The 26,151-nt window shown below is 42.5% G+C and overlaps 1 protein-coding gene and 2 pseudogenes across 1 annotated transcript; all 3 read left to right on the top strand.

Moving 5' to 3' along the window:
• The first annotated feature begins 12,537 nt into the window (after window positions 1–12,537).
• Window positions 12,538–14,644, top strand: LOC136506435 (putative pentatricopeptide repeat-containing protein At2g02150; annotated as a pseudogene).
• A 2,291-nt stretch (window positions 14,645–16,935) lies between these two features.
• LOC136508579 (probable galacturonosyltransferase 7) lies at window positions 16,936–18,875 on the top strand (annotated as a pseudogene).
• A 5,290-nt stretch (window positions 18,876–24,165) lies between these two features.
• Window positions 24,166–26,020, top strand: LOC136506958 (probable pectate lyase 22). The gene is made up of 4 exons (XM_066501833.1): window positions 24,166–24,287; window positions 24,463–25,224; window positions 25,280–25,384; window positions 25,780–26,020. The coding sequence occupies exons 1-4, from the start codon at window positions 24,166–24,168 to the stop codon at window positions 26,018–26,020; spliced, it is 1,230 nt and encodes a 409-aa protein (XP_066357930.1).
• The last annotated feature ends 131 nt before the right edge of the window (window positions 26,021–26,151 follow it).

The raw sequence follows: 26,151 nt of genomic DNA on the forward strand, positions 1-26,151 counted from the left end.
CATTCTCAACTTTAACTATGTTTGTAGAAAATACGTGCAACATTTAAATCCCCTAATAAGTTTATTATGGAAGTATATTCAACGATCTATCTAATCACACTAATTATGTATTATAAATATTAATATTCTTTTTTATATATAATTGGTCAAAGTTAAAAAAAATTGACTTCTCAGAAAGCGAGTGAAAGCTTTAGTTTAGTTTTGGTTAATTGATGAAACCCTAAGTGCTAACCTAGTTTATCAAGATGATCATGAGATAGGTAGCACTACTCCAAGTGATGAAGCAATGACGAAGATCATGACATGGTGATGATCAAATGCTTGAACTTAGAAAAGAAGAAAGAGAAAAACAAAAGGCTCAAGGCAAAGGCATAAAATGTAGGAGCCATTTTGTTTTAGTGATCAAAACACTTAGTGAGTGTGATCACATTTAGGATAGATAGCTATACTATTAAGAGGAGTGAAACTCGTATCAAAATGCAGTTATCAAAGTACCACTAGATGCTCTAACTCATTGCATATGCATTTAGGATCTAGTGGAGTGCTAACACCCTTGAAAATATTTGTGAAAATATGCTAACACATGTGCACAAGGTGATACACTTGGTGGTTGGCATATTTGAGCAAGGGTAAGATACTTTACTGGCGGAGTGTCCGCCCGTAGAGTGCGGATAGTCCAACGATGCCACCGGCGCCCTAGATAGAAAAGTTGGAGGTCACTGTAGGTGACCGGACGCTAGATCTAAATTGACCGGACGCTGGAAGTCTGGGTCCAGTCGAACTGACGGGTCAGCACAGTATCCAGGGTTTTGCACCGGACGCTGAGGTGTGTCCGGTCGAGATAGACCGGACGCGTCCGATCGAAGAAAATCTAGTTTGGAACCTTACTGTAAACGACCGGACGCTGGGGGTCTAGCATCCGGTCATTTGTGCCGGAGCGTCCGGTCGCTACTTAGCCGTTGCGATCGGGTGGTTCCTGATGAATGGACAATGACACGTGGCTTACTTCGGTTGACCGGACGCTGGGTCTAGAGTCCGGTCAGTCTGACCGGAGCGTCTGGTCAGCCCGCATTGTGCCCAGTGAAGGGGTACAATGGCTCTATTTGACGGGGGCTTCTATTTAAAGCCCCATGGCCAGCTCAAGCTCTAATGCTTGCACATTTTCATTGACATAGCAACCTTGTGAGCTTAGCCAAAGCACTCCCACTTATCTCCATCATTGATCCATCATCTTTGTGAGATTGGAAGAGAATCCAAGTGCATTGCTTGAGTGATTGCATCTAGAGGCACTTGGTATTCGTGTTGCGCTGTGGATTTCGCTTGTTACTCTTGGTGGTTGCCACCACCTAGACAGCTCGATGCAGCGGTGGAGGATCGGCACGAGTTGGTGATTGTTCATGGCCGCCTTCGGTGATTGTGAGGGGAGTTGTACGTTCCCCGGTGGAGTGCTGAAAGGTAACTCTAGTAAATTGCTCGTGTCATTGAGTTACCTCACTTGTGGGTAGGTTCTTGCGGTGTCCAATCATGTGGACGAGGCTTGTGAAACACCTCTTAGCCGTCGAACCACCAAGTGTTGGTCGACACAACGAGGACTAGCGTGTTGGCAAGCACGTGAACCTCGGGAGAAAAATCGGTTGTCTCTTGTCATTTGCATTCTCCTGGTGATTGGCTTAATCTTCATCTTATGATTGGTTCATCCCCTACACAGCGGTATAATCACCCTACTCACTTATTTATATTCTTACAAACTAGTTGATACAAGCTCTTTAGTGTAATTAGAATTGAGAGCTTGCTTTATTATTTACATTCATCTAGTTGAGCTCTTTAGAGTAGCAAGATTGAGAGCTCTTAGTGAGTAGTTATATAGCAAGTTTGGATGCCTAAGTAATCATTGTAACTAGAATTGTTGGATAGGTGGCTTGCAACCCTTGTAGAGCTAGAGCAAGTTTGCATTACGCTATTTGTCATACTAATCAAATTGCTCTAGTTGATTTGTAGATTTTTAAATAGGCTATTCATCCCCCTCTAGCCATATTAGGACCTTTCAAGTGGTATCGGAGCCGTGGTCACCGTTTGATTGAAGGCTTAACAACCTCGGTGTCAAATTATGGCTCAAATTATGTTCAACCATATGGGGGGCAAACCACCGTTCTTTGATGGCACATGCTATGGTTATTAGAAGAGAAAGATGATGATATATCTTGGTTCAATCAATGATCAAGTATGGGAAGTGACCGAGAATGACTATGCTATCATTGATCCCGATGATCCAACCAATCAAGATAAGATCAACAAGCAATGCAATACAATGGCTCTCAACACCATATACAATGCCATTGATTCCAAGGTGTTTGAGCAAATCAAGGATTATGAAAGAGCAAATGAGGTGTGGAAGAGATTGGAGGAAATATATGAGGGCACACCGGTGGTGAAGAGTGCCAAGTTGTATATCCTCAAGGATAAATTGACAAGCTTCAAGATGAAGGAAGATGAGAGCATTCCGGAGATGTTCCATCGATTGCAAGTCATTATCAATGACTTGAAGGTATTGGGAGAGAAGATTAAGGATAATGATGTCTCCCATCGATTCTTGATGTGCTTACCTCCAAGATTTGAGATGTTAAGATTGCTCATCATAAGAGGAGGATTGAAGGACATTACCCCTAACTAAGTACTAGGTGATGTCATGACACAAGAGACATACCGTGTGGAAAGGGAGGGGGATGACAAGAAGGAAGAAGAGGACAAGAAGAAGAAGAAGAGTATAGCATTCAAGGCTAGCTCATCATCATCCAAGAACAAGGGCAAGTCCAAGAAAGAATCAAGTGACGATGATGATCTTAGTGACATTGATGATGAAGCCATGGCTTTATTTGTGCGCAAGATGGGAAAATTCATGAAGAAGAAGGGCTATGGTACAAGAAAAAGAAGAGATCACACCAAGAGCAAAGAATATGCGAGAAGATGCTACAATTGTAAGAGCCCTGATCATGTTGTAGCAAATTATCCCTACAATAGTGATAATGATGAAGATGAGAAGAAGAAGCACAAAAAAGATAAGAATGAAAAGAAGGAAAAGAAGGAGAAGAGAATGACCTTCCAAAAGAAGAAGAAAGGATGGAGGTTATGTGGTCATATGGGATAGTGATGGCTCTTCAGATAATGATAGCTCTAGTGATGATGACAAGAAATCTATCAAGAGAGCACTAGTAAGCATCGCCATCAACAAGAAGCTCTCCATCTTCGACACTCCATCGACATGTCTCATGGCAAAGCCTACCAAGGTAAAATATGATGAGAGTGATGATAATGAATGTGAAAGTGACTCTTGTAGGAATGATAATGATGGTGATGATGATGATGAGGAGTACTCCAAGGAGGAGCTCTTAGACATGTGTGAGCAAGTGCACGCTTGCAATGAGATGAAGAGAAAGGAGTGCAAAGAATTGCGCAAGAAAGTAAAATTTTTTGAGCAATCCTTTGATGAGCTCAATGCCACTCATGAGGGGCTAATGGATGCCCATGAGAAGCTTGGCAAAGCTCACTCTAAGCTTGAGAAGGCTCACTCCTCTCTTATTGAGCAAGTCAAGAAGGAGGAAGCCAAGAAGGAGCTAGCGATAGTATCATGTGATGTGGGACTAACATGTGATCTTATTGATGAATCTATTTTTGTTGCTCCCACTAACACTTCTTGTAGCAATATCACTTCTACTTCACCTTTGAGTGATGGTCTCACTTGTGAAACCTCACTAATGATGGAAAATAAGACCCTCAAGAAGGAGGTGAATGAGCTCACTCGTGCCTTAGGCAATGCCTATGGTGGAGACGCCCGCTTGCTAAAGTGCTTGGGTAGCCAAAGATTTTCTCTCAACAAAGAGGGATTAGGCTATACCCCCAAGAAATGCAAGGTGGCCTTTGTTACTCCCAAAGCTAGCTTTGTGAAAGGCAATGATCGGTTTTACAATAGATGCAAGCAAGTTGGGCATATAGAGCAAAATTGCAAGACTAACAAGAACAAGCTACATAATGTATCCTCAATCAAATTTGATTCTTGTTACATGCTTTATAAGGGTGCCAATGGTGTGAAGGCTAAGTTCATTGGTACACTAATTGTGGGCCTAAAGAAGAAGGCCATTTGGGTACCAAAGTCCTTGGTAACTAACCTACAAGGACCCAAGCAAGTTTGGGTACCTGAGAAGAATTTATCTTCTTTTGTAGGTAAATTATAAAGCTGGAGGAAGGTATTGAGTGCTTGATAGTGGATGCACACAACACATGACCGGTGATTCAAGAATGTTCAATTCAATCAATGAAAGCAAGAGCAATGAGATTGATAGTATCATATTTGGTGACAATGGCAAAGGCAAGGTTAAAGGGCTTGGTAAGATTGCAATATCCAATGACTTGAGCATTTCCAATGTGCTACTTGTAGAGAGCTTGAACTTCAACTTATTGTCGGTGGCTCAATTGTGTGATCTTGGTTTCAAATGCATATTTGGTGTAGATGATGTAGAGATCATAAGTGTAGATGGCTCTAACTTGATATTCAAAGGATTTAGATATGAGAATCTATACTTGGTTAATTTCAATGTTAGAGAAGCTCAATTGTCAACATGTTTGATCACTAAGTCTAGCATGGGTTGGTTATGTCATAGAAGGCTTGGTCATGTTGGAATGAAACAATTGAACAAATTGATTAAGCATGACTTAGTTAGAGGCTTGAAAGATGTCACATTTGAGAAGGATAAGTTATGTAGTGCATGTCAAGCCAGAAAGCAAGTTGGTAATACACATCCTAAGAAGAGCATGATGAGCACATCTAAGACATTTGAGTTGATGCACATAGACTTGTTTGGACTACACTAATATTGGTGTAAACAAATATAGATTTGTGATTATGGATGATTTCACTAGATACACATGGGCATTCTTTCTTGGTGACAAGAGTGATGTGTTTGCAATATTCAAATCATTTGTCAAAGGTATTCACAATGAGTTTGAAATAACTATCAAGAAAGTTAGAAGCGACAATGGTAGTAAATTCAAGAACACTAGAATTGATGAGTTATGTGATGAATTTAGAATTAGACATCAATTCTCGGCCAAGTATACTCCTCAATCAAATGGGCTAGTTGAAAGAAAGAATAGAACCTTGATTGATATGGCAAGATTAATGTTGAGTAAGTACAATATGAGTCATTTATTTTGGGCCAAAGCAATCAACACGGCTTGCTACTATAGCAACCGACTCTATTGTCACCCCATGATGGAAAAGACACCTTATGAGCTATTGAATGAAAGAAAGCCCAACATAACATATTTCTGGGTTTTTGGTTGTAAATGCTATATATTGAAGAAAGGCACTAGATTGAGCAAGTTTGAAAATAAATGTGATGAAGGTTTCTTACTTGGTTACTCCACTATTAGCAAGGCTTATAGAGTTTGGAATTTAGCTAGTGGTACTCTTGAGGAGGTTCATGATGTAGAGTTTGATGAAACAAATGGTTCCCAAGAGGAAGATGAGAATCTAGATGATGTAAGAGGCACTTAATTGGTCAATGCAATGAAGAACATGGATATTGGTGAGTTAAGGCCTAGAGAGGTGATTAATGTTGAAGATGACAAGAACCAAGTGCTCTCTAACTCAAATGTGAAAGCTAGTGGTTCTCATGATCAAATCCAAGCAAGCACTAGTAATGGCAATGTACAAGATCAACAAATGGCTAGTTCATCATCTCAACCAAGTGATCAATCAAATGCTAGCAATAAAGTGCAAGTGCTTCAACCAACCAATGTTATAAGAGATCATCTATTGGATACTATCATTGGTGATATTTCAAGAGGTGTGCAAACAAGATCAAGATTGGCTTTATTTTGTGAGCATTTCTCATTTGTGTCATCCATTGAACCTAAGAAGATAGATGAAGCTTTGAGGGATGTTGATTGGATCAATGCTATGCATAAAGAGCTAAACAACTTCATAAGAAATCAAGTATGGGATTTAATTGAGAGGTCTAAGGATCATAATGTGATTGGAACTAAGTGAGTCTTTCGGAACAAGCAAGATCAAGATGGGATAGTAATAAGGAACAAAGTAAGATTAGTGGCTTAAGGTTACACTCAAGTTAAAGGTCTTGACTTTGGAGAAACATATGCCCCGGTTGCAAGATTGGAAGCAATTAGGATCTTGCTAGCTTATGCTTGTGCCAACAACATCAAGTTGTACCAAATGGATGTAAAAAGTGCATTTCTCAATGGGTACATTAATGAGCTTGTGTATGTTGAGCAACCTCCCAGTTTTGAAGATGAAAAGAAACTCAACCATGTTTACAAGTTGAGAAAGGCTTTGTATGAATTGAAACAAGCGCCTAGAGCATGGTATGAGAGATTGAGGGATTTCCTACTCTCTAAGGGATTCAAGATGGGAAATGTTGATACCACTCTCTTTACCAAAAAGCTTGGAAATGACTTGTTTGTAATGCAAATCTATGTTGATGATATCATCTTTGGATCAACAAATTAAGAATTTTGTGAGGAGTTTGGCAAGATAATGGCAAGTGAGTTTGAGATGTCTATGATTGGAGAGCTTAGTTACTTCCTTGTCTTCAAATCAAGTAAATGAAGAATGTCATATTTGTGAGTCAAGACAATTATATCAAGGACACGCTCAAGAAGTTTGAAATGGATGAGAGTAAAGCTATTAGTACACCAATGGGGACAAGTGGAAGCTTAGATAGTGATGCTAGTGGCAACATGGTGGATCAAAAGATGTATCGGTCTATGATTGGAAGCCTACTCTATGTGACCGCATCAAGACCGGATGTGATGTTTAGTGTATGCATGTGTGCTAGATTTCAAACCTCACCAAAAGAAAGTCATTTGAAGGCAACTAAGAGAATATTGAGGTACTTGAAGCATACATAACATGTTGGATTATGGTATCCCAAAGGAGCAAGATTTGAGTTGATTAGATATTCGGATTCCGATTATGCGGGATGCAAAGTTGAGAGAAAAAGTACATCGAGCATATGTCAACTATTGGAAAGATCACTTGTATCTTGGTCATCAAAGAAGCAAAATAGTGTAGCACTTTCAACCGCCGAAGCGGAGTACATTTCGCCCGGTAGTTATTGTGCTCAATTACTTTGGATGAAGGCTACCTTGAGTGACTTTGGAATCAAGTTCAAGCAAGTGCCATTGTTATGTGACAATGAAAGTGTCGTAAAGCTCACCAACAACCTGGTTCAACACTCAAGAACAAAGCATATTGATGTCCACCATCATTTCATAAGAGATCACCAACAAAAATGAGACATTTGCATAGAGAGTGTGGGCACCGAAGATCAACTTGCCGACATATTCACCAAGCCACTTGATGAGAAGAGGTTTTGCAAGCTATAGAATGAATTGAACATACTTGACTTCTCCAATATGTGTTGATGCACCTCCACTATATGACATGCCTCTACTTCGAGCCAAGCAAGGTAAAGTTGATTGACATGTCATCCATCCATTGCTAAGGACATGATTAGTGCATCTAGACATATTTCACATTTGAATAGGCTCATTCATGAAAATCAAATAAATTTGATGCTTGTATGGTACCATTATTGCTTGTATGTTTGAAATGATCTAGTGGTAGCATATGACATGTTTGTGGGCTTGCAAACCTAGTGTTTGATTTAGAAAATGAGCTATAAGTGTTTAACTCAACATGGTACAAGATAACCCTTAATTGGAGGTGTGAAGAAGCTTGTCCTTGGATCAAACCGAGTTAAATATCTTTTATAAGTAATTTAGATTGAACCAAATTGCGAAAATGATCTCATTTCACATGGTTTCACCCTAACCTATCTATAATTTGAGCACACCTTTTGTGCTAATTGTTGACAAAGGGGGAGAGAAACAAAGATATGAGTGATAGGGGAGTATTTGACATAAGGAGAGAGATATGATAAAGGAAAGGGATCAATTAAAATTTTGATCACACAAGTAGGGGGAGCAAGCTCATAAACTTGTATGATGCATTTGAATGAACATTTTATATATTTGCTTGCATGTTACAAGTTCTTAATTTCAATATTCATGCTTGTGTGGTGTATGCTAGTTATAGGTTTGAATGATGAAATGAAAAACTAGCATGCATAGGCTAAAGTAACTAGACTTATGTTCATTCTATGGAAACTAGACCCTTGCATGTAATGTTGATCTCATGGGGTACTCTAGTTTTTATTTATGTCTAGTTACTAATGGTGCTAAGGATGGTATATTGGTGCACTCCGGTTGGTATCACGCTTCAAAGGTCCATCTCTTATACCTTAGTATCATTTGGTAGAAATTGTTTCCTATATTTCCTATCTAATCGTATGTGCAAAGCTTCAATCCAAACTCTTAGCATATATGTAGGGGGAGCAATTGCTATCATATGGAGTTCATGAAACTTGTCCATATCCTTTACACATGGTAAATATGCTTGGGCAAGCAACATGGATTCAAATGAACTTTAATTCATATCTTTGTATAAGGGTTGTCATCAATTATCAAAAAGGGAGAGATTGAAAGCTCTAGTTTGGTTTTGGTTAATTGATGAAACCCTAAGTGCTAACCTAGTTTATCAAGATGATCATGAGATAGATAGCACTACTCCAAGTGATGAAGCAATGACGAAGATCATGGCATAGTGATGATCAAATGCTTGAACTTGGAAAAGAAGAAAGAGAAAAATAAAAGGCTCAAGGCAAAGGTATAAAATGTAGGAGCTATTTTGTTTTAGTGATCAAGACACTTAGTGAGTGTGATCACATTTATGATAGATAGCCGTACTATTAAGAGGAGTGAAACTCGTATCGAAATGCGGTTATCAAAGTGCCACTAGATGCTTTAACTCATTGCATATGCATTTAGGATCTAGTGGAGTGCTAACACCCTTGAAAATATTTATGAAAATATACTAACACATGTGCACAAGGTGATACACTTGGTGGTTAGCACATTTGAGCAAGGGTAAGATACTTCACCGATGCCCTAGATAGAAAAGTTGGAGGTCACTGTAGGTGATTGGACGCTAGAAGTCTAGGTCCGATCGAACTGACGGGTCAACACAGTATCCAGGGTTTTGCACCGGACGCTGAGGTGTGTCCGGTCGAGATAGACCGAACGTGTCCGGTCGAAGAAACACCTGGTTTGGAACCTTACTGTAAACAACCGGACGCTGAGGGTCCAGCGTCCGGTCATTTGTGCCGGAGCGTCCGGTCGCTACTTAGCCGTTGCGATCGGGTGGTTCCTGTTGAATGGACAATGACACGTGGCTTACTTCGGTTGACCGGACGCTGGGTCTAGAGTCCGGTCAGTCTGACCGGAGCGTCCGATCAGCCCGCGTTGTGCCCAATGAAGGGGTACAACAGCTCTATTTGATGGGGGCTTCTATTTAAAGGCCCATGGCTGGCTCAAGCTCTAACTCTTGCACATTTTCATTGACATAGCAACCTTGTGAGCTTAGCCAAAGCACTCCCACTCATCTCTATCATTGATCCATCATCTTTGTGAGATTAGGAGAGAATCCAAGTGCATTGCTTGAGCGATTGCATCTAGAGGCACTTGGTATTCGTGTTGCGCTACGAATTTCGCTTGTTACTCTTGGTGGTTACCACCACCTAGACGGCTCGGTGCAGTGGTGGAGGATCGGCACGAGTTGGTGATTGTTCGTGGCCGCCTTCGGTGATTGTGAGGGGAGTTGTACCTTCCCCGATACAGTGCCAAAAGGTAACTCTAGTAAATTGCTCGTGTTATTGAGTTACCTCACTTGTGGGTAGGTTCTTGCGGTGTCCAATCGTGTGGACGAGGCTTGTGAAACACCTCTTAGCCGTCGAACCACCAAGTGTTGGTCGACATAATGGGGACTAGCGTGTTGGCAAGCACGTGAACCTCGGGAGAAAAATTAGTTGTCTCTTGTCATTTGCATTCTCTCGGTGATTGGCTTAATTTTTATCTTGTGATTGGTTCATCCCCTACACGGCGGTATAATCACCCTACTCACTTATTTACATTCTTGCAAACTAGTTGATACATGCTCTTTAGTGTAATTAGAATTGAGAGCTTGCTTTATTATTTACATTCATCTAGTTGAGCTCTTTAGAGTAGCAAGATTGAGAGCTCTTAGTGAGTAGTTACATAGCAAGTTTGGGTGCCTAAGTAATCATTACAACTAGAATTGTTGGATAGGTGACTTGCAACCCTTGTAGAGCTAGAGCAAATTTGTATTACGCTATTTGTCATACTAATCAAATTGCTCTAGTTAATTTATAGATTTTTAAATAGGCTATTCACCATCCTCTAGCCATATTAGGACCTTTCAGCGAGAACAACTTTTATTTTAGGACAGAGGGAGTATCATATAAACTCTAAAGTATAATAGCATAAATAAAAGACTCTACGTTTCAAAATAGATAAGTTAACACAATTAATACTTTAATTGTAAAAAACACAATTAAAATGCTTTCTACCGAGTATCCATCTTGTCTGATGGGACGAACATGCCTGCCCTGCGCCTCGCGCCTCGTACGCCCCACCCGTGCCTCATGCCTCGTGTCCCACCCGCGCCTCGTGCCTCACGCTGTATGCTGCTCTCGCCTCGCACCGCCCATGCCTCGTGTCTTGCGCTATGCTCCGCCACACCTCGCGCCTCCCGTCTAGACTCTCGCTATGCACAGTCGAGGTCCGGCCTCCGCGCCATGGCATCGAGCTTCGTGCCAGCGTCAAGCTCCGCATCAACGAGCATCCATTGGGGGCAGTAAGTAGATGAGCGCATGTTGCAACTGTATGTTTTATGCGTTTCAGATGTATGTTGCATATGTTTTATCTGGATGTTGCATATGTTGCAATGACTATATACGTATGTTGCAAGTGTATGTTTTAAATGTTTCAGCTGTTTTAAACAAGTGTTTTATCTGGACATTGCATATGTTGCACTGGCTATATACGTATGTTACACGTGTATGTTTTCAAATGTACCAGCTGTTTCAAACCTATGTTGTAAGAGTTTTATCTGGATATTGTAGTGCCCATACACATATGTTGCAAGCATATGTTGCAAATGTTTTATCTGCTTTGAACGTATGTTGCAACAAATGCTTTTATGTTGCAAGTGTTTCATGAGCAGGCGCAGCAAGGGAGAACAGGCAAAGGTGGTCCCCTCGGGCGCAGCGGTCCCTGCGTTCGCGCGGGAAGCAAAGCAGGCGCTGCAGCAGGTGCAGAGCACAAAGCGGAGAATGAAGATGCATCCTTGGGCGGGCAACAAGCGCGGAGCATGAGACGAAGTGAAGCATGAAACTGCATCCATGGACAGGCAGTAGGCGTGGAGCATGAGGCGAAGCGGAGCAGGAAGTTGCACCTATATGCGGCTAAATGTATCATTATTGAAAACAGAAATGCTATACAACACACATGTGTTTTAAAAAAAACACATAGATTTTCTCTCTCTTTTCACCGGTGCTCCTAGTGCTCGGCGACCGGCGTCGGGCCCGCCCACACTCGGATCGCACCCGGTAAGCCTCCTCCACGGCGTCGTTCGCCTTCACCGTTCCCAGCACGGTCACGCATGCACCCAGGCCAGGGCAGTCCAGAGACCGTAGAGGAGCAGCATCGGGCTTGCCACCAAACTCCAAAGGCCATCAATGGCTGGAACGCATGCATGTCGTCCTGCACTGCATGGTCATGGTGGTGTGGTCCAGAGGTCAGATGTCTTGGTTGGCCCCCCAGGGATCCGGCTCAGGGTACCTTCCTCCTCCTCTACGATTTATGATTTGTCCTTCTATAGAAAAAAATTATTTCTTGTGATCTATGGATATGTGGATATGTGATCTTATGATTTGTGATTATCTGGAGGTAGAAGAAGGTTGTAAGTAGAAAAAGGCTGAAGGTAGAAGAAGTATGGAAGTTGTTGGATCTTAATTCTATGGTGCAAAAAAATTCATATGTTGAAACTATATAAAACACATGGTTGTTGGGTAGACAGACTTGGGCGGGTAGAAGTAACATTCTGTTTCTTGGATCAGACAACACCAAATGTAAGGGTGTGTTTAGTTCGCGAAATGAAAATTTTTAGATGTCGCATCGGATGTTTAGGGATGTCAAAAGAGGTTTTTGGATATTAATAAAAAAACTAATTACATAGCTCACCTGGAAACTGCGAGACAAATTTATTAAGCCTAATTAATCCATCATCAGCGCATGATAATACTGTAGCACTTATGGCTAATCATGGACTAATTAGTCTTAAAACATTAGTCTCGCGATTTTCAACTAAACTGTGCAATTAGTTTTTTTTCATCTATATTTAATACTTCATGCATGTACCATAAGATTCGATGTGATAGTTTGAGGTGAAAATTTTTGGGAAGGCTTAATTTCCTTTAAAAAAAAACACGCACCAAATGATTTTTTCTTTAAAAAAATTGGGAAACAAAACCCCTCAACTCAAAACCCTACACTCTCCATGGCCTGATTCCCTCGCCGCCGCCGGAGGGAGGCGGTCAAACGATGCTATCCCTCCCCCTACGCCGCCGCCGCACCTCCTCCGCCTCTGCACTCGCCGGAACCCTACCCTCCTGCGCCTCTACCATCGCCGCCGCCCTCTCCACCGCCCCTACCGCCGCTGCCGCCGCCGCCGCCGCCACTCCCATTTCCGACCGCCTACGCGTCCTCCGCTCCCTCCACGCCGTCGCCCCTGACCACCTCCTCTCCCACCCGCTCCCCTCCTCCGCGCCACGTCTGCCTCGCCGCCCACCTCGCATGCCCGCGCCCGCCTCTTCGCGCACTCCCGCCGTCCTCCTCTCCCGCCTGCTTGGTGCTGGCCACCGGCCCCACCTCGCCGCCTCCCTCGTCGACCTTCTCCACCGCGCGGCCCTCGCGCTGGGGCCCCGCTGCAGCGCGCTACCGTCCGTCGTCGACACCCTCCTCTCCCTGCTCGCCGACCACGGCCTCCTCGACGACGCCGTCCGCGCCCTTGTCCGCGTGCGGCAGCTGCGGGTGCCCCCGAACACCCGTACCTGCAACCACATTCTCCTGCGCCTAGCCCGCAAGCCGCCAAGGCGGGCTCGTCAGGCGGCTCTTCGACCAGCTGCCCGCGCCCAACGTGTTCACGTTCAATATCGTGATTGATTTTCTGTGCAAGGAGGGAGAGCTTGTGGAAGCGAGGGCACTGTTCGTGAGGATGAAGGCGATGGGCTGCTCGCCGGATGTTGTCACTTACAATTCTTTGATTGACGGGCACTGGCAAGTGTGGGGAGCTGGAGGAGGTGGAGCGGTTGGTGTCAGAGATGAGGAAGTCTGGATGTGCAGCTGATGTTGTGACGTACAATGCATTGATCAATTGCTTTTCCAAATTCGGGAATATGGAGAAGGCGTACAGCTACTTTGGGGAGATGAAGAGGCAGGGAGTGATGGCAAATGTGGTTACATTTAGCACTTTTGTTGATGCATTCTGCAAAGAAGGGTTGGTCCGGGAGGCAATGAAGCTGTTTGCACAGATGAGGGTGAGGGGGATGATGCCAAATGAGTTCACTTATACTTCATTGGTCGATGGCACTTGCAAGGCAGGGAGGCTAGGTGACGCCATTGTATTGCTTGATGAAATGGTGCATCAGGGGTTGGTGCCAAATGAGGTGACATACACTGTTATGGTCGATGGCCTTTGCAAAGAGGGTAAGGTTGCTGAAGCAGATAATGTTTTGAGTCTGATGGAGAGAGCTGGTGTTAAAGCCAACGAGTTGCTCTACACTACGCTGATCCATGGGCACTTCATGAATAAGAACAGTGAGAGGGGTCTCTGGATTTGTTGAATGAGATGAAGAATAAAGGAATGGAACTGGATGTCTCTCTCTATGGCACTCTCATTTGGGGTCTCTGTAAAGTTCAAAAGGTGGATGAAGCTAAGAGCCTCTTACATAAAATGGATGGCTGTGGTTTGAGACCTAATAATGTCATTTATACGACAATAATGGATGCCTTCTTTAAAGCTGGAAAAGAGTCAGAGGCCGTTGCCTTATTCCACAAAATTCTGGATTCTGGGTTCCAACCTAATGTTGTTACTTATTGTGCATTAATTGATGGATTGTGCAAAGCAGGATCAATCTCTGAGGCCATCTCCCATTTTAATAAAATGAGAGAGTCAGGCCTGGATCCAAATGTACAAGCTTACACCGCCTTAATTGATGGTTTTTGCAAGATTGGTTCCTTGAATAAGGCTGTGCACTTGATGAATGAAATGGTTGACAAGGGTATGTCTCTTGACAAAGTTGTGTACACATCTCTTATTGATGGGTACATGAAGCAGGGAAATCTCCAGGATGCCTTTGCACTCAAGGCCAAGATGATTGAAAGTGGTTTGCAACTTGATCTCTATTGCTACACTTGTTTTATCTCGGGCTTCTGTAATATGAATATGATGCAAGAAGCTAGAGGAGTTCTTTCAGAAATGATTGGGGCTGGCATTACTCCTGATAAGACGGTTTACAACTGTCTGATAAGAAAATACCAGAAATTGGGAAACATGGAGGAAGCCTCAAGTCTTCAGAATGAAATGGAAAGTGGTTTAAGCTCTTGCACAGAAGATGATACTGCTTCTGGTTCTGGTTGTGAAACCTGATCTTGCGGTTGTACATGGTATAAAGGGTCAGTTTTTCTTTTCTTTTGATATAGTATCAACAGTTTCGGCACTCTCCCCGTGCAGAAATTTATTGCAAGTAATTAATTACATATTCCTCTCGGATTACAATCCTGAATCCTGCCTTGTGCTTGGGGTTGCTTTACTTACTAGGAGCTGGCCGGCCTTGGGGCGCGTGGCAAGCAACATCTGGAGAATGGAGGCTGCCATGAAGCACAAGCTGCTCAAGGTTACAATCCCTGCCTGCTACACTGCTTATGCGTTCACATTCCACGCTCTAGCTAGTCCTGGCAGAAACCGTAATTGTGCTGGCAGTATGGAGCATTTTTGTTTGTGTTTTATACAGTATGTCAGAGAAAGACAGCAATCAAGTTGAATCCTTTCTTGCTGGCTGCTTTCGGAGAGAAATTAAGCTACTCGCCTCTGCTGATTTAGTGCGTTCATGCGCCTCGCGCGAGCGTGTGTTGTGCGGACGTCTGCTGCTGTGTGTGTGCTGTGACGCTTAACAACCTACCGCCTCCGTCTCCATTCTCAAGTCGCTATTCTTGGAGTGGGCGGAGGTGGCAACCCAAAATTGTTTCTCTCATCATGCCTTGACATGCCATGCCTCAGTTTGCTATTCTTGGAGTAGGTGGCAACCCAAAATTGTTTCTTTCATCATGCCTTGACAAGTTGACATGCCATGCCTCTGATGAAATGTACACAAAATTGCTGTTGCTGGCAAGGTGCCCTCTTGCTGTACCTTCTCTTTTTTTGGAGACAATTTGGTTTGCCTTGTTATCTATTTTCTGTAGCCACCTTTGTGTCAATCCATAGCTGAATTTAAAGAGTGGACACCACATATTAACAGTGTTTCACACAATATATTGTTTCAGTATTAAGTAGTGATACCAAAATAGATCAATTGGTTGTGGTGCAGTGTGGCCAATGCTGGTGATGAAACTTTGCTCAAGTCTGCAAACTGTGCACAACTATCATGCTAGATGGATCAATTTGTCACACTGACGTTACCTGGCTCACCTAAAAGGCTAAAACCATCATCAGGAGCCTGCTGTACTGAAATTTCTAATGGTTTCTTTTCAATCTTGACTAACCTCCTCTCTTTTCTGACTGTGTATCCAGGATGTTTCCAACAAGGTGTCTGGATCTAATGGGATTTCGGCTGAGAGGTCTATAGATCAAAGTGTAATAAGGATCTATCAAATCAAAAGCAAAGCTTAAGGTTGCTTTCTCTTTAATTGGACTAAACAATGACACCTTCAAAAGTAAAGGTAAGCATTAGGGGAGTACAAACAGCAAGACATTGCTATCATCCATCGAACTGTAGTCAGTCGTGCTTCAGGACCTCATACTCCCAAAAGGTATCAATTGAAGGACTTGTCCTGGAGATCAAAGGTAACTGCAACCTCTTATTTTTCCTACATTTTAGGATTTCGGCAGTCTGCAGCTCTTCATTTTTCATATTTGAAAAATTAGTCGAGTGGCCTCAAGGGCTTGTGGTGCCCAAAATGGTGAGCTTCAGTTTGTTGCGCTTCTATTGACGTGACCATTTAATCACTGGGGCTTCACAGTCAATTATGAATATATACAGTAACACAAATGTGATGATAGGAACATTGGTGTCCCTCAGTTTGGCATCAGTAATAATCTTGTGCGTTGCTTCTATGGGTTGAACTTCCAGTGAGATTTTACAAATAAAGTTGATAGGCTACATTTTGCACATTCACATCTGCTAGTAAGATGGTTTTCTTTCTAAGTAGTAAATACTTTAAATCAGGTAACAATGCATGTTGTGGTGCAATGCAATGTGCAATTGTGTTCCCTTAAACATACTGTATGTTTTTTTTTCACCTTCTATAAGATTTACCCATGATTCCATGGTAAAGAAGTTAGTGAAGAATTTTGTATTGACTCTGAGCTTTTTAGGTACTGGGAGATGTACAAGGAGGTCATAGTACCACTCAGACATCTAAGGACGTATTGATAAAGTATTCCTTCCTTAGTGGTGAGATTAGTGTTGCATATAATGTTTATTACAATATTTATCAGTTAGACATAACGATATATGTATATGTATTCGTTGTTAGTTATTTAGAAAACCTCTTGTTGTGAAGGCCAATCTTAATTAGTTCAAGTATTGCCACACAGTTTTCAAAGTTGGTGCAGGATATGACTCCTGTGCTCTTGTAGAGGATCTGTGCTTTCAGAACAGGGTCGTCTTCAGTTTTTTTTGTTTTCTATCATAGGAAACTTAATTTGTTTTGTGACAGGATCCTACTGTTAACGGGAAAGAGAACCATGGTCAAGAGGCAGTGCATGAGGAGAATACCAAGTCCTGTGAACATGAATATGGAAGTTATTGCCTCTGGTCTACTGAACATAGGGAATTAATGAAGGATGCCATTGTCAAGAGGCTTAATGATCAACTTTTTATGGCAAGAGCTCATTATCCTAGTGTTGCAAAATTGAAGCAACAGGAAAGATTTACATGTGAACTGAAGCAAAACATCCAAGGGCTTGAACGCATGCTGAGTGACACCATCACAGATGCTGATCTTCCACCATTGTTAGTCTCGTCTTAGCTTTAAAATCATATGTGTTTCTTCTTTGTTTTAACCTTTTGCACTAAATAAATGAATTATATGTGGCTAGTGCAATCCATTAACATGGCTTTGTTTCTTGTCTTAGTTCTGTGTCTGCATTTCTTTAAGCAATAAAGGATGAACATACACAATTATGATGCTTGTGACTTAATTGTGATAAAATAATGCACTGCACTGTCTTTTTTTAATTCTATTCTCAAAATATTTTTGGTGGCAATGACTGGTTACTCTTTTCAGTTTTGCAGAGAAGCTGGAGCACACAATTGAGCGAGCCGAGTCTTGGGAAGTAGGATGCTCGAATGTTGAACGGAAACTTAGGCAGCTACTTGATATAACCGAAGATGAAGCTTGAGTGCATTTCTATATCATTTGGGTCCAGACTACGCCGAATACGCACCATTGCTTGGACATGAGATTGACAGTAGAATATTCATACTTGGAGGCGACTGTTCGTCTAACTTACATTGAGGACAACCAGAAGCTCTCTAAGGATGTAGATTCCCTTGAGATGCAACAATTATGGCCTGCAGAGGAATTTCGTGTCACAATTCTTAATCATTCTGAACCTTCCCAGAGGCAGATGAAAACTGAGTACATATCTATTTTCGGCCATTCAAGTTTCCTCTTGCCTGACCTTCCTACCTTGAACAGAGTAGTTCTGGACGATGATTTGATTGTGCAGAAAGATTTGTTATCTTTGTGGAACCTTGATATGGGTAGTAAAGTGATCAGCACTGTCCAGTTCTGGTGAAGTGAGATTAGGGCAGTTGAAACCGTAGCAGACCATAATGTCAATGCTAATTCATGTGTGGTTGTCTGGCCTGAATGTCATTGAATTGGATAAATGGAGGGACACTGGCATTACCAGTTTATATGATTAATCGCTCCAAAAGGTCAGTAGAACTCACCATACATTGAATTATCAATTGCTGTCTCATGAAAATCTGTGGTTTCCATGTAGTATCCTCTAGTCCTATCCTTTTGCTATAGTTTCCTTATCTTATGTCTAAACGGCGGCTGCCATGTGATCTATTAACTTCGCTTTTTTGCAGTTGCGAAAGAACAGCCTGAAATCACAGCGATCGCAAGCACTCGCTGCAAGTTTACTTGTCTTTCAAGTTCTAGTATATCCTTTGGAAGATTCATGGGTTCAATCAGGCCTTGGACATGATTGTGGAATCAGTTATGTCAATATAGAAAAGGCTGCTACTCTGCAGTATAATGGTGTGATTAAACCTTGGCTTGACTTGGGGCTGCATGATTATAACTTATAAGAGCTACTGGTGGATATACATGACTAATGGAGAGAAGTTCATGACCGAATGCAATATTCACTAATTAATAGGACATGAAATGCACCAAACACTCATTTTTGGGCATTTGAACCACAGATTTCATGGGTTTTGCTTAAATGATGAGGTTTTCATGAAAATAAACAGAATTGCTCCTGGCCTGCAGTTTCTATGATGACTCAAACACACCCCTGTTGAGGCAGTGCTCAAATACCAAAAGGAGAATAGGATGAAATGCTTTCTGCACAAACTGACAATGTAGCCATAACAGCGTCTACTATGTCCGAAGGACAGCAGTGTGAAACCTATGAGTTATGATTTTTTTACCAAGACGTAATATAGATTATTTCACACTGTTCATTACGGTTTTGATGATTTTTTCCATATGCACCTTGGCACTGCAAAAGTGCAGTTCCTTGCTGCTCATTTTTGGTATAAAATATTTAGTGCTATTCTTTTTGCTCACTGCAAGAGCAATACTGAGGGAGTCCAATGTTGACTGCGGCACAGCATGTACAGTACAGGAAACAGCAAATGATTGCTTGTAATTCTTAGCAGCAAGGCTTGCATTTGTTACTGTGAGATGTTGATAGCCCATTGGCGACATAACAAATGGTTGTCTGTTCTGCTCAATGGCATTCTTTTTTCTTTTGTGGATTTATTAGGTTCCTTTTGTTGTGCAAATCTCAGAAAGGTGAGTGCCGGGCTTGCTTGACATAGCTACTGACTTTTTGGAGCGGTGCATCACATCGGCCTTGCTAACAGTTTTATTTTATACGCTTTATTAGTTATCGTCTTAATAAATACATTAGGTAGTAGTAAAATTTGCATATAGGAGATCGTTTTTGTTGTCCAAAACGTTGCACATTTGCAAATGAACGGAGTAGGAAGTAATTAGCCCTACTCCAAAATTTGCTTTGACCGATGAAGGCCTCCGACGTCCAAGCAAGATTGCGTTTGATGTTAGTCACTGAACCTGCTTCGATTGCCTCAGCGTGTCGATCTATATATATGAGGCCCAGATTGTGACAGTATGTAACAGAAATGGTGGGCCCCACCAAGAGAGGGGTACCAGCAGTGATGTTATAGAGAGTGCCTTCTCTAATCCCGAATGTCTGCGTATTGGCCCGTTCGGTTGGCAGAATTTTGGCTGAAACTGGCTAAAAAACACTGTTACGACTGAATTTTTGTGAGAGAAAAATACTGTTCCGGCTGAAAAAAGAAGCCGAACAAGCTGAATACAGGGTAAGCCGAACGGGATTAGCTTCAACTAATCCTATCGTCTTTGCACAAATTTCAACAAGGCACGCTAAAGAACTTGAGAAAACCTAGAAATGTCCATAGAAAAGGCAAAGATCTTCTTGCTTCTAAATTACCCACTTATATATACCATAATATAGCCCTGTAAAATATATACATTGGGCCTGTTTGGCCTTCTCCAGCAACTAGTATTACCCATTTACTAATCCGTCAACCGTGGTGATGCATGGGCTACCAATTTTATAAGAGACATAAGTACTAGAATATTTCTTAAACTAATCAAAGGTTTAAGAGGGGAAGCCAAGATAAGTAATTTAATCAATTATGTGGGTCTCAAATTTATCCATAGACTTTGAATACTTGTATCCTTGTAATTTCTTGCTCATGTAGGATCATGAGTTGATGACAAGTACTATGTAAAAGTATATATTATTTTCAGAATAATAAGTTATACTTTATGAAAGTATTTTATTTCCAAATAAAATAAATAACCAAAAGTAACCTCTAAACTACTCACATATGTCATTATGGAAAATAATATAAAGTATCTCCCTAACTATGTATCTAAATTATGCACCTCCACTACCTCCACTATTATTACAAATAAGATTCCTGAACCTAAATTATATTACCTAACATATATCATTATAAAAGAATCCAAAACATACTTCTATATACACTTTTGTCGTAGAAAAAACTAACTTACCTATAATAAATAACCCTGAGTATTTAAATCTAAATTGCCCGTCTCTACTATTATTAAAGTTACCTAAACAATTCATGAATATTAGTAGTAACTTAGCCTGTTAAGCATAGAACGAAATTTTCTATTCGGGCAGTGGAGCCGCATGATAAATAGGCCATAAGATGATATTATGCTATTATTATTGAAAGAGCATGGCTCTGTTCGACACTATTACCGGTCCGGCACGGTGTGCTGTCCCTGTGTAGGTGCATCGGCTTGAGCCCCAACATGGTCGGCCTCCTACGACAATAAACCACCTAGTTTGCTAGTATCAAATCTTTTGTTTGTTGCCTATTTAGTGACTCCTGTGATGTATATGTAATCACCTCCGATCAATGGGAAGCTTATTGTTATTGATTCTGTATCAGAATTCAATGATGTATCGAAGCCAAAGGTCTCGAATTCAAATCTTGACCATCACAATTAAATAAAACTAATTATTTCTCGCTCCTATTTCGTTTCTAAGGCTTGAAGAAGCTTTCACATAAGTGAATTGTTCACCTCTTTCTATCAGTTTAAGCTTTTGAATTGAATGGACCGGTACGTGCAACTCAATAATTGTATCGTTCCACAGTCAAGATACCCATTTCACATCATTCTTTTTCTATTTTTTAAAATATTAACCGTTAATATTTGTACCAAATAATTCCTACGTTATCTTCAAATTTCCCATTATGGCATACCTTTTTTTGGTGGCAGGACAAACCATCTTTGGAATTATGGATCTCATGCCTAATCGTTCTCGCTTAATATCTATCTACTATGTCTGGTCAGTATTATTGAGCTTGACATTTCTTACAGCCAAATTGGCAACAGTTTAGTACAGTTCGCTGTAAGAAACACCATGTATTAATAGTAAGTATTATGAGTTGATGACAAGTACTATGTAAAAGTATATATTATTTTCAGAATAATAAGTTATACTTTATGAAAGTATTTTATTTCCAAATAAGATAAATAACCAAAAGTAACCTCTAAACTACTCACATATGTCATTATGGAAAATAATATAAAGTATCTCCCTAACTATGTATCTAAATTATGCACCTCCACTACCTTCACTGTTATTACAAATAAGATTCCTGGACCTAAATTATATTACCTAACATATATCATTATAAAAGAATCCGAAACATACTTCTATATACACTTTTGTCGTAGAAAAAACTAACTTACCTATAATAAATAACCCTGAGTATTTAAATCTAAATTACCCGTCTCTACTATTATTAAAGTTACCTAAACAATTCATGAATATTAGTAGTAACTTAGCCTGTTAAGCATAGAACAGAATTTTCTATTCGGGTAGTGGAGCCGCATGATAAATGGCCCCGTTCGCTGGTCTGAAACTTAGCTGAAACTGACTGAAAAACACTGTTCCAGCTGAATTGTTGTGAGAGAAAAACACTGTTTCGACTTAAAAAAGAAGCCGAACAAGCCGAATATGAGGTAAGCCGAACAGGGCCGTTATTATTATTGAAATAGCATGGCTCTGTTCGACACTATTACTGGTCCGGCAAGGTGTGCTGTCCCTGTGTAGGTGCATTGGCTTGAGCCCCAACATGGTTGGCCTCCTACGACAATAAACCCCGTTGTCGGTGTTTCGAGTAAGCACCGGCTAGTAAATTTGTATATTACGCGTCTGACCCGGATGGTGTGCTAAGGGGACACAAGGATTATACTGGTTCGGGCCGAATATCCCTACGTCCAGTTTTGAGCTGCTCGTGCACTGAGTTTGTAGTAGGGGGTTACAAACTGGCGAGAGAGGGAGGTAGCTCCCGAGTCTCTGGTGTGACGCGGTATGTTAGTCCGATGAATCGATCCCCTCAGTGAGACACCCTGCTTTTTCTTTTATAGGTCAAGGGGAAGCAGGGTTTTTTACCACCGAAGGGAGGAGGAAAAGGGAAAGAGAAATGAGGCTTCCGGAGGTGCGCCGTCCTCCTCTTCGCGTGGGTCCCGCTGCCCCTGTATATCGTGGTGGTAGCGGCGTTGTACCGGGGTCCTGTTGGCCGCTGCAGCTTACGTGCGGGCGTCGTGCGCCCTTGTCTTCCATCCAATCCAAGCAGACGGAATGGTCAGAGGGTCCCCTGACAGATAGCCATGCGGGGGGCTTAGTGGTACAGTGTCAGTCAACTGACGGCGGTTGACTGATGTTGGACGGTGGTCAGGCAAGGAGTTGCAGCACAGTGACTACGCGTCCGTCACTGTGGGCGATGTGAGTTCCCCAGAATGACATGTCGTGGGGACGGGTCGTGCTGGGATGTGACCGCTCCCTGCATGATGCCAGAAGTTTGACCTTGAGTGGTACTTTCTGGCCCGTAGTGGTTGGCGGCGATGTGAGCTTCTGTTAGGAACCATGTTCGAGGGATCGGCCGAGGCGGAGCCGACCCTCGGGATTTAGCTGAGGCGGAGCCTACCCTCTGGAGTCAGCCGAAGCGGAGCCAGCCCTCGGATGTCGGGCGAGGCGGAGCTGGCCCTCATACGTCGGGCGAGGCGGAGACGACCCTCGGGGGTCGGACGAGATGGAGGCAGCCCTTGGGAGTCAGCTGAGGTGGAGCCGACCCTAGGGGGTCGGGCGAGACGGAGCCCGCGACCTTAGTGTTCACTGAGGCGGAGCCAACCCTCGGGGGTTGACGAGGCGGAGCCCCTGGCCTTGGTGGTCAGACGAGGCGGAGCTCAGCAAAAGGTGTAGTCGCGCTCTTGACCGCTAGGATGAATCAATCGTTGATGGTTATTAGCTCATTCTCTTCGGATACCCTAGTATTGGTCCCGACACACCTAGTTTGCTAGTATCAAATCTTTTGTTTGTTGCCTAATTTGTGACTCCTGTGATGTATATGTAATCACCTCCGATCAATGGGAAGCTTATTGTTATTGGTTCTGCATCAGAATTCAATGATGTATCGAAGCCAGAGCTCTCAAATTCAAATCTTGACCATCACAATTAAATAAACTAATTATTTCTTGCTCCTATTTCGTTTCTAAGGCTTGAAGAAGCTTTCACATAAGTGAATTGTTCACCTCTTTCTATCATATTAAGCTTTTGGATTGAATGAACCGGTACGTGCAACTCAATAATTGCATCGTTCCACAGTCAAGATACCCATTTCACATCATTCTTTTTCTAATTTTTTAAAATATCATCCGTTAATATTTGTACCAAATAATTCTTACGTTATCTTCAAATTTCCCATTATGGCATACCTTTTTTTGGTGGCAGGACAAACCATCTTTGGAATTATGGATCTCATGCCTAATCGTTCTCGCTTAATATCTATCTACTATGTCTGGTCAGTATTATTGAGCTTGACATTTCTTACAGCCAAATTGGCAACAGTTTAGTACAGTTCGCTGTAAGAAACACCATGTATTAATAGTTCGTGGATATAGAAACCTTAATCAAAAGCGAATCAGGTAATTCGAGTAAATAGTTATACCCTTAATAAATACATTCTGTCCCAGTTAGTTATGAACAAAAAAAAAATACTGATGGTGGCCTTCTTCTTCACTATCTATCTATCTATATATATAGAGTTCACAGATGAACAACTGCTGCAATTCATGTCTTCAACTCGAGGACTTTTTATTGTGTCATCAACAACAATGGCGTTTCTCATGTTATGTTTCACATCCTTTTTGCACCTGCCCATCGCTTCTCCATTGCCAATCGACGCCGCGACGGCATCTGGGCAAGACCCTGAACAGGTCGTTCAAGATGTAGTCAGGTAACTAAATCAGATTCAGGCAATGCTGCACACATACGTTCTGACATTTTAGTTTATTGCGTACTTACTAGTTCTTTTTTATCTTTCATTCTTTTGCTTAAAGTTTAACACGATCAAAATACAGAATATAGTGGAGCCTTAATCCTTTGATCGTGTCCCCTTGACAATACAGAAGAAGCGTGAACATGCCGTCGCTGCACCGACGGCGGATGGTAGGCGAATGCGGCAGCGGCAATCCAGTGGACGACTGCTGGCGCTGCGACCCCAGCTGGGCCGACAACCGGCAGCGCCTCGCGGACTGCGTGGTCGGCTTCGGCCGCGCCGCCATCGGCGGCAAGAACGGCAAGACCTACGTGGTGACCGACCCGAGCGACGACGCTGACCCGGCGAGCCCGGCGCCGGGCACGCTCCGCTACGGCGTCATCCAGCAGGAGCCGCTGTGGATCACGTTCGCGCGCGACATGACCATCAGGCCGAAGCAGGACCTGCTCGTTGCCTCCTACAAGACCGTCGACGGCCGCGGGGCCGGCGTGGTGGTCCGCGACGGCGGCGCCTGCTTCGTGCTGCGCAACGTGAGCAACGTCATCATCCACGGGCTCACCATACGCGGCTGCAAGCCTGCGCCTGCATTGTCGCCGTCGGCGGAGTCGGAGGGTGACGGCATCACCGTGTTCCGCGCCACCAACGTGTGGGTCGATCACTGCACGCTCGAGGCCTGCGTCGACGGCCTCATCGACGTCACGGACGGCTCCACGAACGTGACCCTGTCCAACAACGTTCTCAGGAACCATAACAAGACGATGCTGCTTGGCCACAGCGACGATTTCACTGATGACAAGAACATGAAGGTCACTGTTGCGTTTAACCGTTTCGGACCAGGTCTTGTACAGAGAATGCCAAGGTGCATGCATGATCAAGAAGCCATGCATTTTATTTTGTGTTTAATAATAAAGTAACAGTATTTTATTTAGTATTCCATTAACTAAAAATAGTCTAATCATCAACAACGACTACATAAAATGGGAGATGTATGCCATTGGTGGCAGTGCTTCACCGACAATTCTGAGCCATGGCAATCGATTCCTTGCCGCTGGTTGGTTTCTAGGCTGGTTTGGGCTGGCTGGTGCTGGTTTGTTGTGAGAGGAAAACACTATTGCCTGGCTGGTTTGGGCTGGCTGAAACCAACAAGCGAACGGGCTGAAGGCCAAAGAGGTTTGTGTTTTATCATCTGTCCCCTTCAGCAACTTTTGTTCTCAGTTTTGTTTTCTTGCAAAGCTGTGTTTCTGAAGAAGGCCCCTTAGTCTGAAACTCTGTCCATGATCTTTCGTGAAGATTCTAAAGAATCTATTATTCTGGTACTCTAGTCATTACATATAAGTTCAACAAAAAATATTGCTATTTTCTATTAAAAAATGAGTATGTCGCAGCATAATTTTTAGAAAGCAAACCAGGAGAGCTGCCTGTTATTTTCAGATGATCAGAAGCAAACTAGTCTGAACTGTGAAAATTTTCTTCAGGTGACCAAGCGTGAGGTAGCACCAAAGAGTGAGTGGACCTGGATATCTGAAAGTGATACGATACTCAACGGCGCATTCTTCACATCATCTGGTACTCCTACACCTGACGTTAAGGCCCCTAGCTTACTGGCTTTTGCCAAGGCGGCCTCTTTTGTGCCGGCGATCACGGCCTCTGTAGGGGTTCTGTCATGCAAGGAGGCCTTAGTAAGCAGATGAAGCAATGGACAGCTATTGTATATGACATTTTAGTTGTTCAGTGAGGAGCAGGACATGATAGCAAGTGTTTTTTGTATGACCTTTTTCTATCATTGTTGGGTTGTTGAAAAGCAAAATCTAGCTCCTTCAGT

The sequence above is a fragment of the Miscanthus floridulus genome, chromosome 15, assembly GCF_019320115.1.
Source record: "Miscanthus floridulus cultivar M001 chromosome 15, ASM1932011v1, whole genome shotgun sequence".
NCBI classification, from domain to species: domain Eukaryota; kingdom Viridiplantae; phylum Streptophyta; class Magnoliopsida; order Poales; family Poaceae; genus Miscanthus; species Miscanthus floridulus.